General features: G+C 37.2%; 1 protein-coding gene across 1 annotated transcript in view; it reads right to left on the bottom strand.

The window, feature by feature from the left end:
• IMPG1 (interphotoreceptor matrix proteoglycan 1) overlaps positions 1-15,256 on the bottom strand; it is a gene marked incomplete at its 5' end in the record, with an annotated part of 39,041 nt that extends 23,785 nt beyond the window's left edge. Inside the window, 6 exons of the mRNA XM_010287831.1 lie at positions 5,898-6,435; positions 6,936-7,012; positions 8,491-8,744; positions 10,187-10,207; positions 12,005-12,063; positions 15,110-15,256. Coding sequence (XP_010286133.1) covers positions 5,898-6,435; positions 6,936-7,012; positions 8,491-8,744; positions 10,187-10,207; positions 12,005-12,063; positions 15,110-15,256 — 1,096 coding nt within the window. The remainder of the gene's footprint in view (positions 1-5,897; positions 6,436-6,935; positions 7,013-8,490; positions 8,745-10,186; positions 10,208-12,004; positions 12,064-15,109) is intronic.
• Positions 15,257-16,144: the final 888 nt, after the last annotated feature.

The raw sequence follows: 16,144 nt of genomic DNA, 5'->3' as shown, positions 1-16,144 counted from the left end.
GTGATGCTTAGGCAGCTGGGAGTGAAGCAGAGGCAGAAAGAATCCCCAAACATCCAGAAAACTGAGTTTTTCTAGAGATTGCTTAGCAAAAGTAGTGAGTGAGTAGTGCACAACCGAATTAACTGTTGGGCAGGAGGAAGACATCGAAGGAGACCACTCACAGCAATGCTGTGTGAACACAAGAGCAATTATGAAAATTAATCTTATTGGTTATGCATACAGAGATGGGATTACCATCTCCTCCTCATCAGTGTTTTTTTCCGCCAGAAAAAACTCTGTGATACACCCTGCAGAGTCATCTTCACTCAGAGTCTTTCTTGACAGCTTGAGGATGATCCAGGCTGGTGAGACTGAGATGGAGTACAACAGAATAGTTGAAGTATTTTACTGCCAACTTTGTTTTGTCAAACACTTCTGGAATAACTTCTCCAGAAATATTGCTTCCTCCATGATGGTCAGTATTTTGGGATAACCATTTACCTGGATTGTATAAGTTGTTAGTAGCTATAATTAAAACAAACACAAATTAAAATTCCTCTAACTGTTTAGGAAGTAAAAGTATATAATTCTTGTTGTTACAGACTTCATGAACTCTTTTATCTGTTTATAGATGTTTGCATTTGTTTTACTACTAAAATTTTCTTGGTTTTTGAAATAATAACCTAATACTTTACACAAGTGGCTTCCTTTCTGAATGGTCATACTGTTTTAGATAGAGTCACAGGAAGACTGCAAAGAGAGGGAGAAGAAATTTATCCATACAGAAGAGATACTGATGAGTTAACTCCAGAGGGGAAAAAAATATGAAGAAGAAAGAGGAAAGCTAGAGAGCACTGAACAGGTATCATCTCAGACATAGAAAAAAACAAGGCTTTTGCACTGGTTGTAAATGGAAAATGGAAATAGCCTAAATTTTGAAGGTGCTACAACAAAGAAAAACCTTTGTCAGATGTTTAAACCATGACATCTGATCCTGGCATTTCAGAACTTTTCAGTAAGAAGTCTGGAAATTTCTCCCAGGTTTTTTCTCTTAATTCTGTTGAGAAATCTCAAAACAGAATTTGAGAGGCTTACTTTAAAGACAGCTTATCATCTTCCTAGTATTTCCAGGCTACTTCAAGGAGTGGAGTAACTGCCATCACTGTTTGGCCATCATGGCTGTCTAATCCTCACTGGCCTGCTCTTTACTGCCCATCACTGTCCAGAATGAGCACAGTATCATCTGAAAGAAGCTTCACACTTGCTCCTGGCTCATTCCTCCCACTCTCTGCCCAAAGCGTGACAAATCTCATCCTGCATGGCTTAAAAGGACACCTCTTGTTAGTTTGACTTCTCATCCCTCACCTGTTTTTTACTCTCTTTTCCCTAGATGTCATATGCAGAACTTTGTGTGTATTTGCATGTGTGAGGCCGAGTCTGATTGATTATCTGTTTGGGAGCTGTGAAAGAATTTTTTTGCTCAGCGACCTCAGGTAGGCACAATTAAAGTAGTTGGTGTAGGTTGTAGACTTCCAGTGCTCAGGGATCTGTAGTAATGTTCAGCCAGTAGTTACATACATGTGATAACCAATGCAATAAAGTCCATCTGTGAAACATACAGCTGATGAGGACACCTAAAAGAATCTAAAATTTTGTTATTTCTGCTAGCCAACTCTTCCTTTCATGGTAAAGAGGAGTGAATTTAAAGTTCTAAGCATGTGATGAAGAAAATTTGCTCCATCTTCTGGACTCTAGGGTGGGGAAAGGGCAGAAAATTACTGTAGTAGAATTGCAGACAACTGTTTAAACACTAAACTTCTGTCCAACCTTTTACAGAACTATCTAAGTAGTTCTTGCCGTTTCATACCAGCAACAATTAAAAGGATTTAAAAAAAAAGTTACTAAGAAACGTGGCTATGAAATGCAGCCAGACACAAAGTGTGAAAAACTATGTACCTGCTAGTGAGGAATTCTGCTTGCTATGTTAAAATTTGTATCACCGGCACTTGTTGACTTTAATAAAGCTTCTGTCATAAATGTTGTTAAGTCCTGAATTTCCAGATCAAATTCTATCTCTTCCTATGAAATATGTAACATCTAGGGAAATAAAAGAATACAGGGAATGCTGTACACAGGACTTGCAGAGCTGAAAAAGCTATAAAAAGAGAAAAAGTTTGAAAAACTATACATAATTTACTCTTTTAAGAACTCAGTAAATAGATTTTCAGCATTGCTCTTCTGTTAAGCATACAGTATGTTTTGTGTAGTATAAGATTTTAAGCAAACATAATAACTACAGCTTTGTTTCATTGCTAACACATCGTCCCTTTTTAAACAGGGAACAATCATTTTTCTCCTTCTCTCTGTTGCAGAGATGATGATGGAATTCTTATATTCTAGTGCTTGTTTTAGACATAACTTGTGTTCAACAAGGAGGAACAAGATAATGGGCCTGATTTTGGGGAAGATTTTTTTTATAGCTCTAGACAGTTCATCCTCTTTTGCAGATTGACAGGTTCCAACCCAAATGTGCAACAGTGTTTACAGGGTCAGTACCAGATGCCTACAAGATCTGCTTACAGAAGACCCACACCTCTTTAAGCAAACAATTCCCTGTTCTTTGGGCACTGGCAATAATGGCTTTAGGAAGAAGAAAAACCTACATATATTTTTTTACTGAATTTCAAATTATATGAGAAAATTTGTTGAAGAAATCTGGGTTAGTAAGTGGTGAACTTATTATTGTATTATCCTTCCTAAAATTTCCCTTGGTCCTGATATTTACCTGATGACATTGAAACTCATTAAACTATGCAATGTATTGTCTCTGAGGATCATTTAGAAACATGTAATTTAATCCTCATTTCTATCTGAGGTATCAGAGCCTGTGCGAGAGTCAAATGATCTGTGGTCCCACACTGTCACTGGGGGACAATCAAGCAAGCTTGAACCTTGGGGCCAGAGGGAGGTCCAAGTCCTGTATCCCTCCTCCCATCCAGTGAAAAACAGTCAGTCAGTAACTACAATAAATTGCAATAAACAAACTATTTACAAGTTTTGATCTGAAGAAAAAGAATGGAACTAGTATCTTCAGCATAAGTTGCTCTGCATTTTTCATGAGTCAAATACCCTCTATTTCTCTTCGATCATTTGGAGCCGTTAGGCTACAAGGTTTTTTAGCTATTTAGCAAATTGTGAAATAAATATGTGGTTTTTATGGCATCAAATCCCTAACCCAATGAGTGAATAGAATGAAAAATGCTGCTGACTTTTTTTCCCCTGCAAATGTAACACTATTCCATAGTTATAATGAATGTTATTTAAAGGTATGCTGTACTGTTATTTGAAGGTATGCTGTGCTTTTATCAGTAGCACTACAAGACTTCTCAGCATGCATTTGAAAATAGTTGTGTTTAACACTTTTCATCATAAATTTTATTTTCAGGAACATTTCACAATTGATTCTTATAAGAAGTGATTTTCTAATCTTTAAGTCACCCTGCTAATCATAAATACATAAAGTATTTGCCTTTCTCTTACTTCAGAACTCTGTGTATAAAGGCAAGACTATAGAACAGGAAGTTCTTACACAGTACATAAACTACCAGTTGCAACAACATGACCATAGAATATGCTATGCTCTTCCCTGTCTGGAGCTGATTAGTGTATGATCCCAAATGTCAGCTTTTATATTCTTTATTCTTTAAAGTGCTGATCTTCTTACTTAGTGGATCCAGAAAGAACAATACTATAGACAGTACACTACATGAGCATTCCCCTCTCTCACATTTCTGCTGTGTGGGCCCAACGCGAAGGACACAGTGGGGTATTTCCAACCAGCTATGCAAACATTGCCCGTTTGCCTTACAGGATGTGGCTGGGCAGTAGGGATGAAGGTGCCTTCTTGCTATTTCTGGATTTGCTGGGTTAGGAGGAATGTCTTGAAAGGGGGAGTAGGGTTCATTATGCTCTCTCCAAGAGGCTTCTGGAATGCCGGGTGGGACATGAAAGGCCAAGGGCTGAGCAAGGAGGGAGCTAGCAGAACAGGGACAGAGTAGAGCCTCCTATGGGAGCAAGGGACTTCCCTCAAGCAGGGAGCAAACTTACAAGTGTTGAGGATGACATTCTTGGGGATCCAGAAGCACTGAGGGTGGTTGTGCAAGCTAATGTGGGAGTTTTGCCACTGAATTTGTTTTTAATTTGTTCTTTGCAGATATTTTAGTATTGCTTAGAGACTACGTGGGCACTTCAGAGACTCCTGCTGATTCCTATGAAGTTCTTACCTGCCCTCTGCTTTTCTGTTCAGAGGGTCAGTCAAAAATCTAAGACAAAGCACATGTGAATATCCGTCAAATAACTAATTCCTCCCATGTGTTTGTAGTGACCTCTAGCTTCTTAGAAGTGTAAGTCTAAAATAACACAGAGTTGTTGAGGCCAGGTTGGGGAGCAGGAGAGGGAGCAGACAAAAGCTGGTGTGCTCTCAGTGCTTTGCCAGTGGAAGCTGCTGCCCCATACAATCCAGTTACCCCACACCCAGTTCTCCACAGTGTCTCATGGCTTTCCAAGCTGCTGATGGTAGCGATGGAGGCAGCAGTCTTATTGACATTTTGCTATTCTAAGGGAAAGCCTAATTTGCCTGTGCCCTAAAGTTGACCCTACTATCTTTGTGCAAACTTTTTTCATCCGCAGGGCCAACACTTTTCTGATAACTGTGGGAAACATGTCTATCATATATTTTTCATTTTAAAGGCTAAATTATACAGACTTTTCTCCACCCAGACATATGTATGTATATACTTTTTTGATTTATTATGTGGGGTTTTTCTTCTCATATTTCTGGGTGCCTCTAAAAAACCCTATTGTATGGATAAAACTGAATAAACAAACATTGAAAACACAAATTTTAAAAAGTTTTTCACATTCATCAGACCTGTAGATATGTAAAATTTTCTGACCCATTGTACTCTTTGCTTGGAATAAATTATTTCATGATACTCTTGCTGCTATCAACCAGATCTGCCCGTAGAACCCAAAGTAATTTACCTTCCATGTTTTAAATACCAGAATTTTTTGTGTTAGCCTGGGATAGCCTTCTTTTTTCTGACTTTTTTTACTCTGCCATTTTGAATATTTACCATAATAACCTGTAGAAAGCATGCCTTATCCTTATGCATTTGTTCACAGAATCACAGAATCATTAAAGTTGGAAAGAATCTTCAAGATCATCAAGTCCAACCATCAACCCAACACCACCATGCCCCCTAAACCATGTCCTGAAGGGCCACGGCTACGTGTCTTTTGAACACTTCCAGTGATAGTGACTCCACCACCTCCCTGGGCAGCCTGTTCCAATGCTTGACCACTCTCTCAGTACACAAATTTTTCCTAATACCTAATCTAAACCTCCTGTGGTGCAACTTGAGGCCATTTCTTCTAGTTATTTGGGAGAAGAGACCAACACCCACCTCACCACAACCCCCTTTCCAGCAGTTGTAGAGGGCGATGAGGTCTCCCCTTGGCCTTCTCTTCTCCAGACTGAACAAGCCCAGTTCCCTCAGTTGCTCCTCATAAGACTTGTTCTCCAGACCCCTCACTAGCTTCGTTGCCCTTCGGACATGCTCCAGCAGCTCAATATCCTTCTTATAGTGAGGGGCCCAAGGGCCTGTTGTTGGGGTGGGGCTTTTTTTTTGTTTTTTTGTTTGTTTGTTTTTTTGTTTGTTTTTTACTTTGACAACTTTGAAGTACATTAGGATTTTCCTGAAATGGGAATCAGAAATGTAAATTTTTCACCTTTGATGGTCAAGAAAAATTTCTGTCACAACTAAAAGGAATGCTTACTTTACTTCTACATGACTGCATCTGTAATAACAACTGGATCTCTCCTACTCTCTATTATGGAAAAATCTTTTGTGTCTTACCTTGTCCAAACAGACTATCTTGGTCAGCTTCCTTGAAAGGTGGTCCTGTTATATGCATCAGTTCTTTCTTCTCGTCAGCTTCAGTATTCTCATCTCTGGCTTGCAGGAGATTAGGTGGGGTAAAGCTACCTGTGGTATAAACTGCCAGTGTGGTAGCCTGCTCCACTGGAGACTCATAGCCATCAGTGATTAAGTCATTGCTAGCAGAATCATCTGCTGGAGGAGGCAAATAGGAATCCTCTGGTTTTGGAGGACTGCTAGTGCTACCCAGAGCTTTGAAAGGCACTGTGAAACTTTGGTGGTCAGTAGCGGTATCTTCTGTGTGTGGAGGAGATTTGTCCTGAAATGGTTCTCTGGAGGGTTTAGTAGGAAACACAGGTTCAGATGAAACAAAATTATTAAAGTCTTCAGGGGCACTGATGTCTCCACTTAGCACAGGGATTCCAGTTGTAAATTCATTGACCAAGATGTCTCCTGTTTGGTCCACTGTTGCTGGGCTGGGGTAACCTAATGGGAGTTCCACACTCAAGGAATCCTCCTGAAAAAAAGTTTTTAAAAAGCAGCTTTCATTCTTATGTTTAGCTTTCATTGCTAAAAAGGCCAATAATTTTTAGCCACAGGAGCTTGCAAATAGCTAACAGCATAAAGTCATGGGATGTATAAAATGTTTGGTATGTGCATGTGATCCTAATCTCACTGCCTGTAATTTTAAAAACGGTCAAAGAAAGATGACTTTTACTGTCCCTGTCAGTTGCTCTCCTTCTGTCATTGAGATGTACTACTGAACTGGTGAGGCATTTTTTACTTTGTAGTTAAAGCTGGAAAAAGTAATCAAGCAGTAATATTCACCTGTAAATGCTCTAAACAGTATCTCTGTCACAGTATAACAACACAACATCCATCCCTACAGCATTTATAAAAAGCAGATATGTATTTTAGCATAAAAGCCTTTTTCTGTATATTTATGTACATTTTAACACTGTTTAATTTCATTTCTGATGGAGAAATATATAAATATAACAACCACTATTAACTTACCAAATCAGGGCCTGCCAGAGGAATAGTGACCATAGCCTGGATATCATTATCAAAGTCACTAGGTGGTATAACAGATTCTGAAAAAAAACCCCAAAAAACAGCACACAATATTTCTGCAGTGGCACACTGAAAACTTATCAAAACACATAAACTCAGTAAAAAACAGGATGAAAATCATTCTCCATCAAAAATTTACTTTTAAAAATCCATGTTAAGAAGAAAGAGGCATAAATTTACATTTAAACTGGCAATTATGATGAAAACAGGAATTTGACGTGTAATATTCTTTGTTTAGTATAAATGGGATAGGTCTGGAGAGAACTGAACCATGGATGAATGCTTAAAATCAGCTGAAGTTTGAACTGCTCAGTTAAATCCGTATGGGCTATGATTCATTATATCGTGTTATTCATTAAGCTTAAATTCTTTTCAGTTTTACCCAGAGTCCACACCATTGTTACTTTCAGCATTTTGGCTTTAGTGCCCAATTGTTCCCTTCACCCCCTCAGAGGAGCTCTTTAAAACATGCTTGCATGCAAGCTGTTTTTCTAAAACTGGTTATTAAAAATAACTAGTGGGGAAAAGTTGATTAAAATAGTTATTATTAAAGTGTTCTATGTCCATGAAATTTTTTCTTGGTACTTCTAATCTACATTAAAATATAACATTTTATTCTTACAGAAAGTATTTGTTCACCTAAAATTTCTTTTTTTGCAAGAAAATACTGCTGTTTGTAAATGAAACACTACAACTAAAATCTGGTGTGTGTTTTAAAATTGTTTTGGTAAATATACATATGAAAGAATATTTTAAATTATTTTCCCCATTTTTAACCCACCTCCCCAAAACTAGGGCAGTGCTAGCTTTGAAAAAATCATTGATGGACTAGAAGGGAGTATTTATTAGCTGGATTACTGAACAGGATGCAGCCTTTCAACCTTCTGCTGGAGGTCTTCACACCCAGCTTGTCATCTACATTGCCTCTGTGTTTCAGAGAGCAAAATGCACATTTACAGTGTGATTCACACCACCGATTTTAGCTTGGGATCAACTGCTCTTTAAGGTGTCTGTCCCTCTGACTTCACGGGGAGGTTAGATGTGTTGCTTGCAGTCGAAAGTTAGCTTTCAGAAAGCTAAGTTTCTGTTAGAAGAAGCCCTCACTTTTTGTCTCATTTAAAGAAAGGAGACTGTCTCTACTGGGAAATTAAAGTTATATAGTGAATATTCATACTCTTTCTTTTTCTTTTTTCCCATATTTGTCTTATTTTCTCTTATTTGTCTTAGTGTGCAAAATATCCAGTTTTTCTAAACAAACAACCAAGAAAAATAAATGCTACAGTGTGACTCAAGTTAGGCTGTATAATTACAAAGGTACCTTTTACTATAAAATTTAACTTAGATCTGTGCATCCTTTGGATGCCATGCAACACTTAGGAGAATGGGATACATCAAATGAAAACCATCTGTTGGAGAAGCAAAGGAGACCTTACTGAAATTGCATCAGTTCGAAAGGGCAAGGTTCAGACTTGTGCCTGGCATTGGCCTGCCTACTGACCATCAGTAAACTGAAGTGTTCCAAGGTCCATTGGCAGGGACTGGTCTTCATGGAGTGCTATAGCAACCAGTTGCTGAAGGTCTGTTACTGTGAGTTTAGTTGCTGATACTTCCCTCTCTTCCTTTAGAGAAAGTGGAATTTTTTCATTTTCAACCTTATTAGATCCAATAGTAGAGATGTCATCTGCTGTACTTTTGGTTTCTGAGCCATCTCTCTCAAAGTTCACCACATATCGTGCTACAGTGCTGCTTGATCTGCAAGGGGAAGATGCAAAAATGCCCAGTGCAGCAAAATCAGTTACTGGCTGAGGACTGATTTTACAAACTTACAAACAAACAAACAAACAAACAAACAAACAAACAAACAAACAAACAAACAAACAAACAAAAATATATGCAACCATAACATATTATCTTCTGTAAAAACAATGAAGATAGATATACTTCTTTCTAATGAGACTGTCATCTTCAAATTACTTTTTCTATACCTAAACATTTTTTTCTTTGATGAGTAATTTCTAATAAAAATTCAAATATTGAAGAAAATTGTAAAAATGTTCTAACATAATCCAGTTTAATCTGACTGTGCAGAGATCTGTAGAACTGGTAATATAGTTTGAAGTCATCGATTATTGGTTCAAACAGTCATAAATGCATACTGGGGTTACTAGAAGCCATAATCACCTATTAATTATACAGGAACATATGAAAAGGGATTAGACAGTTCATAAAACTACAGGTAAGCAAAAATACTATCACAACTGGGGCAACTTTTACTGTTTTTTGAAGAACAGCAAGAAAGTTAGCTAATGTGGTAAGCAAATCACTTTTCACGATGGGACCTAGTTTTTCCAAGTCCAAATGAACGTGTATAGCTTCTCCCTAGATACACTTGTTTAACAGAAGTCTTACATTTTCACAATTATTAATACATCACTTTTCATAAGTGATGCTAAATTAACTTAATAAAAATGAAAAATAATTAATACATTGTAAAACATTTGTACTCCACTATGTTGCTTTTTATAATATCAAATGACTGGAGAGAGAGGAATTTCACTTTATCTAGTATGTGCTATGTATTTACATTTATATGACATTTCAAGAATTCAGGAAAAGCATTAAACTACAAATAAAAGAGAAATTATAGGAACCTCTACACAAGTTATTCCCCAGCAGCACTTTTAAGCAATGACAAAAGACTCTGTAACTGTTTGTATCACCAGTCAAAAGCTCCCTGCATTTTATCAAGCTAGTAACTGGTCTCTCTGCCATTCTATCTGGCCTGTTAATGGAGACAGCAAATAAATTCTACATACTTATTGAAGATAATGTGTATATGGGAATACATCTAGGAAACAGCAGATCAAAAGAGAAAATTTAAACATGAAGTTTCCCTAATTTTTTTCCACTTTCAGTTTATGACTGATAAAGATCTTTAGTCATCTGATTGTGAATTTTCTTAGGTCAAACAATTTTCTTTCCTTCAGAGATATCCTGACAAAATTTGATTACATGAACCTTTCAGATTAAGGTAAAAGCAGTCCCTGCTGCTTTATATCACAGATTTTGTACTTAGTCAGAACACAAATCAATTCACTTTGCCACATCAAGATAAAGATAATTTATTTATGTATCTGTCTGCATCTGATAGTCTATAAAATGATAATCTTAATTATGAATTACAGACAAATTACCCATCTTTCTCCTTCTTCTGTCTTCATGTCATCACAGAAGAAAGGGTGTGATAAAGGATTGCAAAAGAAAGAAAAACAAAGATTTATGTATATCAATAAATCAATCAGTCATACATGAAAAACACCTTTTGACAATTTATTTTATCTTTTATGTGTCATCTATAATTTTTATCTCTGTGTGAAAATGACAGCCTACTCTTCATCATTTTACTTTTTCCTTTCAAAGCAATGGGAATCTCCATCCTTTGGATGGGAAACAGGAATTTTACTTTAACCTTGATAGTCTGAAATATCTGTTTTCCTCTCTCCCACTACAAATGGTGCCATTTGACCACTGTCATTGCTAATCTATATCTTTATGGTGGCAATGAACACCTGTGACAGTATTAGCAACTATTACTCTTACTCTACATGGTGCCTACTCAGATCTTAGTCACAGGGGTAACTTGACCTGTTAATTACCTCTGGAAGACATGCCTATGTTGACCTTCTGTAATATAATGCATTGTTGTTTTCCCTGATGAATTCTCTAGCATATCTCTAATGTTGTCCTTCCATATTGCCTTATGGGAAATGCTGCTGACATATGTAGCAGTATGGCTAAGAGAGAATGGACAACACCACCTGTCGTTGCTGATCTGTAACTCTCAGGAGCTAAGTAAATTACTAGATGATTGGAAGCAATCCTGGTCTTCCACAGTGATGAATGTGCTTTCAGATCAGTTCTTAAGACCATGATACTAAACAGAAATGGAACTCAGATGTCCTGGAGTCACAAGTGAAAGAGGTTAGTTATTGCTCGTTGTAACTGAGACGCTGCTGCAGATTTTCTCTGCTTGTTCTGCAGTAGCCAGTTTTTTGTTTTCTCACTTGCATTATCAAAATGTAAGCAACTAATTTTCACTCTATTTTGTTCTTCTCTCTCCTTTTCCCCAGCAATTTTGCAGAGAGAAAAACTAGGAAGAAGTATGCTTTTGTCTAAAGTTGTGTTATGATATGAATGTTCTTCAACATGTATTAAATATTACTAGAAGGACTGAATGTTCCTGATGCTGTGCGATAAGCCCACATGAATTTATGTCTTTTTTTCCTGCTCTTTATTCCCTTCCAATTTTATGTTATTTCTTACTATTTGTAATTTGTTTTCCTCTTGATTCTTTACATAATATGCTCTTATCTATAGAAGCATAGCCATATAAAACATGCAGGTTTTGACACCCCTCTATAGATTGTCTATTGAAAAAAATCCACAGTAGCTTGTGTTAGCAGTAAACGTACAAGGAAGCTAAAATGAAAAGAAATGGCAAGACAGAACACAAGTTTATTAAAAAATGAAACATTTTTCATTGTTGGAAACACCAAGGAAACACCTGTTGGAAAAGCTTCATATGTGTGAACATGTATCCTCCTTCAACCTTCTCTAGCCAAGGCACCTTCAGTGTCATCTATGAAGGGCACAGGATCCACACATGAAAAAGTAGCCACCCAAATAATCATACTCCTAACTCTCTTTACCTTGTCATTTAAGAAAGTCCTCAATACAATGTTGCTAGCAAAGAATTTCAAAGGAGTTATTGATTACTTCAGCCCTTAGGGAATCAAAGCTAACTTCTATTTAGTAATTCAAAACCTCATAGTCTCATCTGGGATGTGTTTACACTTCTCTCCATATTGTCTCTGTGTTGTTCCAAGAAATCTATTTTCTGTTTATAGCAATACACACCCCACTATTATATAGGTCTCTTCATGTTGGAGGGAAAGAAGGAAGAGGAGAATCCTAGTAGCCAATAGAAAAATGAGTCCCATTTTCTTACTTACTTAAATCCTAATACGTGGATTTCTTTGAATCCTGGAAGTTTCTCAAATATTTTTTGCATCTATAGAGAAAAATAAAATCATTAATTCAGTGTAAGTTCTACTGCTAAAAAGCAAGCACAGATTGACTACCTAGGCAATATTTTTCACATTTCAGGAAGAGCTCTAGAACACAGTCTCAACTGTCCTCTTTGTGGTGTCATCATTGCTCAACTTAAATACAATATTTGGTTTGTATGTGCTGCCTGTATTGCCTGTTAATAGGCAAAATGAATTACAAAATACAGCGTGTTTTAGTAATGTAATTATGTAAATCAGTGATAATCTAGTTCATAATCGAGCAAGTCAAACAACATGAATCAAATATTTTTCTAATTTTCAGCAGTTTTGGTTCATGAATAATCTTGTGATTCAGGTCACCTTAACTGTAAATTGTTAATTATTTAGAAATATTAACTAAATGGAGATAGATTTAGAATATTTGACAAACATTTTATAAATTAAACAGTTTTGACTGTGGTACAAAGAGAACAACTTTATATATTTTTAATTCTAATGTAAACAATTGTACAATTACATGATTTTGAATAGAAGAGACAATATGAAGACTAAACAATGAGCAGAACAGGTGAATTCTGTATACATTTTTCAGACTTTAGTATAATAAGTGTTTTTATAAGCACCTCAAGAATTAACAATGTTTTGAGATCCAGCCGATTGATCTTTTGGTCTTTTCCAGTTGTAGCAACATTTATACAGCTAAGTCAAATGTACATCTACTATGTCAGAGGAAAAGGATTTTTTTTTAAACACACAGTTCCACAGTTCCTTTCTGGTTCACTACCTGGTCATGTAAAGTACCAGGCAATACATCGTCTAAGCCATCATCTGTGAGCAAAGCCTGTGGAGTTGAGGAAATTCAGCACTTGAAATGAAAAAGCCTTTTGAGGAATCAGGTCCTTTTAATTCATCATATCAGTTAAAAAGTATATGAACTGATGTGGAGATCTTTCCTCTTCCTTAGCTTTAGGATTCTGTACAAACCCAGCATACATTTAAAACATTCATTCATGCATGAGAGTTTGTCAGAAATGGTAGGGAAAAGTCAGTAAGACCCACAGCTTTCCCTGTATCACTAATGTAGGTTAAGTGAAGAAGAAAGATCAGTATATTATCACAATAACAAGTATGTATCTGCCACACTGTACCAGCCTAGATGTCTTTTTCATCACAGCAAGCAAAAAAGAAGCTGAAGTCTAGCGCAGAAAATGGCCTACCATCTACATTCCCTTGCCCATCTCCCACAAGAGGACAGTAGGAAAGGAAATGAGGTAAATACTTCATTTTGAGCTTGGTCTGACTGAGTAAAAGTGGTGCAGAAGTAGCAATTAGGCTGTGAGAAGATTTTATATGTTATTCATATGACTAATGCTCACTGAAAGTAATGGCGATTAAGGGCCTAAATCACTAGGATGCAATTCATTTTCCTAAACTTTGGCAAGCACTATCATTTTAGATGCCTTAAGGTCATCTGCTCAGTTGCTGGTTCAAAAGAGTGCAGCTCCCTCATATTTGAGAGGCCCTTGCAGATGTGGTGGATAACCTGGGACACCTGAAATAGCACCAGAGGTGCATGTTTAGGCAACTGAACCCCATTTTATCCATGTTCTGCCAGCTGACTCTTGGCATGGACTCGTTCAGTCTCTTCTTGGTTCTCTTTATATCATAATGAAACTGATGCTTTCTATTAACTGTATGTACATATGTATCTTCCTATTTCCTACTTTTGCCAAATGAATCTTGATTCACTGAGTAGTGTAAGCATCTGAATTTGCATTCCATTAAATGTCTGTTGTGGTGTACAGATGTACCGAACATTAGACACTGTAATGTCTACTGTAACTCTTCCCTCCTGTAACTCCCTCCCTACTGTAACATTCCCTGTGTCCTGGAATGAATCAGAAACTGAGCTTGGAACTCCATGGCCCCAACCTTTGCAAGGGCTTCTCTGGAATTTGTACAGGAGCTCATGTAGCTGGATGAGGTTTTAATTCTGAATCTAATCTCCTCACTCTCACCCTTTGAATTCACTTGCAAAACTCTTGTATTAAGATTGCCGTCTGCCTCCTCCATGACCTATCTTTGGAGGAAAGCACGTCAGGTGTATTTCATGGTACTAGACTACAAATATTTTTCTATTCAACATTGCATGTCAAGAGCAGCTTTGGACTCTTTAAAGTGACAGGTAAAATTTCATGACAATGGAAAATAATTTAACAATCAAGAAACTTTGCATTTCACCCCTCCTACTAATGAAATTAATGAAATAACTTCAAAGTCAAATTGCTGAATTAAATCATTATATGCGTAGTAAAAAAAGTCTGCAGGCAGTTCTGTTTGAGGATAATACTGGAAATCTCCAGAGAAGCCACTTTTTATCAGCTCTGCCAGCACATCCTTCTATATGCATATCTGAAACTGAACCAGGATACTGAAATAGCTTGTACCAAGGAATCCTTGTGAAACTGATGAGAAGCCTTAGTTAATTTTACTAAGAAAACCTTTTGGGACCCTCAAGGCATTAACTGCTATCTATTAAATTGATAGCTGAACATTCAGTTAATATTATTAATTATATTAAAACACCACAGATGTTCCAGTTCTTACAGAAACTGTGGTAATGCACAACAAAATGATTGGAAGTCCTTTGAAGAATAGTTCAGACAACAGTAGCTGATTACCTTTAACATTTATATTACATTTCTCATTAGGTTTATTGTAGAAATTAAATTATGGCAAAGTACTGCCCATGAATTCCTGATGAAGCTCAAATGATATTCCTAAAGTTAGTCTGTTTGTCAGTTATCTGATGTTCTACTGCTGACAAAAGACGTTGGCTTGTTAGCTTGGTGGCTGAACAGATGGCCTAAACAAGGGGGAAAGTTGGCTATACATGAAGGAAAAATGAAGGTCTTGAGACAACAGGAATTACCTATTTCGAATGAGGGCAGTAGATTCTAGTTTTGTTTCATGGTGAAGGCAGCTTCATATTATAAATCTCAGTCAAGGTACCAAGCCAGCATTTTGGCACTCACTCAACCTCCTTACCTGTAGCTGAAATTTGGCAGCGAGTTGTCGGTACTGTGGGGAGTTGGGATCACTAAGTTCAGCTGTGTACTCCTGATCAGTGAGAGTGACACTGAATTCTACCATTTGCTCCATAGGCAGTTCTGGGACTGTATTAGTTCCCAGCTCCTGGAAAAGAAGAGGAAAGGGAAAAAAAAGGGGAGAAATAAAACTAAGTGATTTTTCCCTCACATTTCAGTAGATTTTTTTTTCTACATAAACTAAGTGATTTTTCCCTCACATTTCAGTATTTATTATGTAGAAGAGTTCCCTTTTAAACCTGTCCCCAAAATAACTTTCTGAACCATATCACAGAATCACAGAAACACTAGGTTGGAAAGGACCTTCAAGATCATCAAGTCCAACCATTAATCCAGCGCCACCATGTCCCCTAGACCATGTCCTGAAGCGCCACATCCACACATTTCTTGAACACTTAATATCCTACAAAAGGCAAGGGTTCAGTAGCCACATCTGTTGGCTTAATTATTCTGCCTTTGCAAACAAGTTTCTATTACTGTGACTTGAAAGTTACTGTTGATATGCATAAACGAAGGTGATGAATCAAGCCATTTCTTGCACAGAGACTGTTACCAAGTCTCCTTATTTCCATCATCATTAAAGTCATACAGCTTTACTTGCTACTTTGGAGGAAAGTGTGTGACCTCAAGGAGAGTGACAAGCAAATGTTAAAAGCTGGTTGGTGTCCTACCCTCAGAACACCCATGGTCAACCAGAGCAGACTGACAGACTCTCTGTTACTGTCTGTTCATGTTCATGCGTTTGCATTTGCTTTTTCCTGATAATGAAGTTGAAGTAGCCCTACCTGTGTTACATTTTGACTGTGCAGCTGACTTTACTGCTATTAAAAGTACTCTTTATTTATTGTTTCCCGAAACTATTTGCAGTTTTGGCCTATACTTACTAACTTTTTCCTTTAATAATGTTAAACTCCAAAAGCCAATTCATTTGTAGACTATGATGTGCAGGCCACAAGGAGAAGAGCCGCTATGGGTG

Source organism: Phaethon lepturus, unplaced genomic scaffold, assembly GCF_000687285.1.
Source record: "Phaethon lepturus isolate BGI_N335 unplaced genomic scaffold, ASM68728v1 scaffold20745, whole genome shotgun sequence".
NCBI lineage: Eukaryota > Metazoa > Chordata > Aves > Phaethontiformes > Phaethontidae > Phaethon > Phaethon lepturus.
Note: the sequence above shows the minus strand (reverse complement) of the source record. Positions and strands in the feature narration are given on the sequence as shown.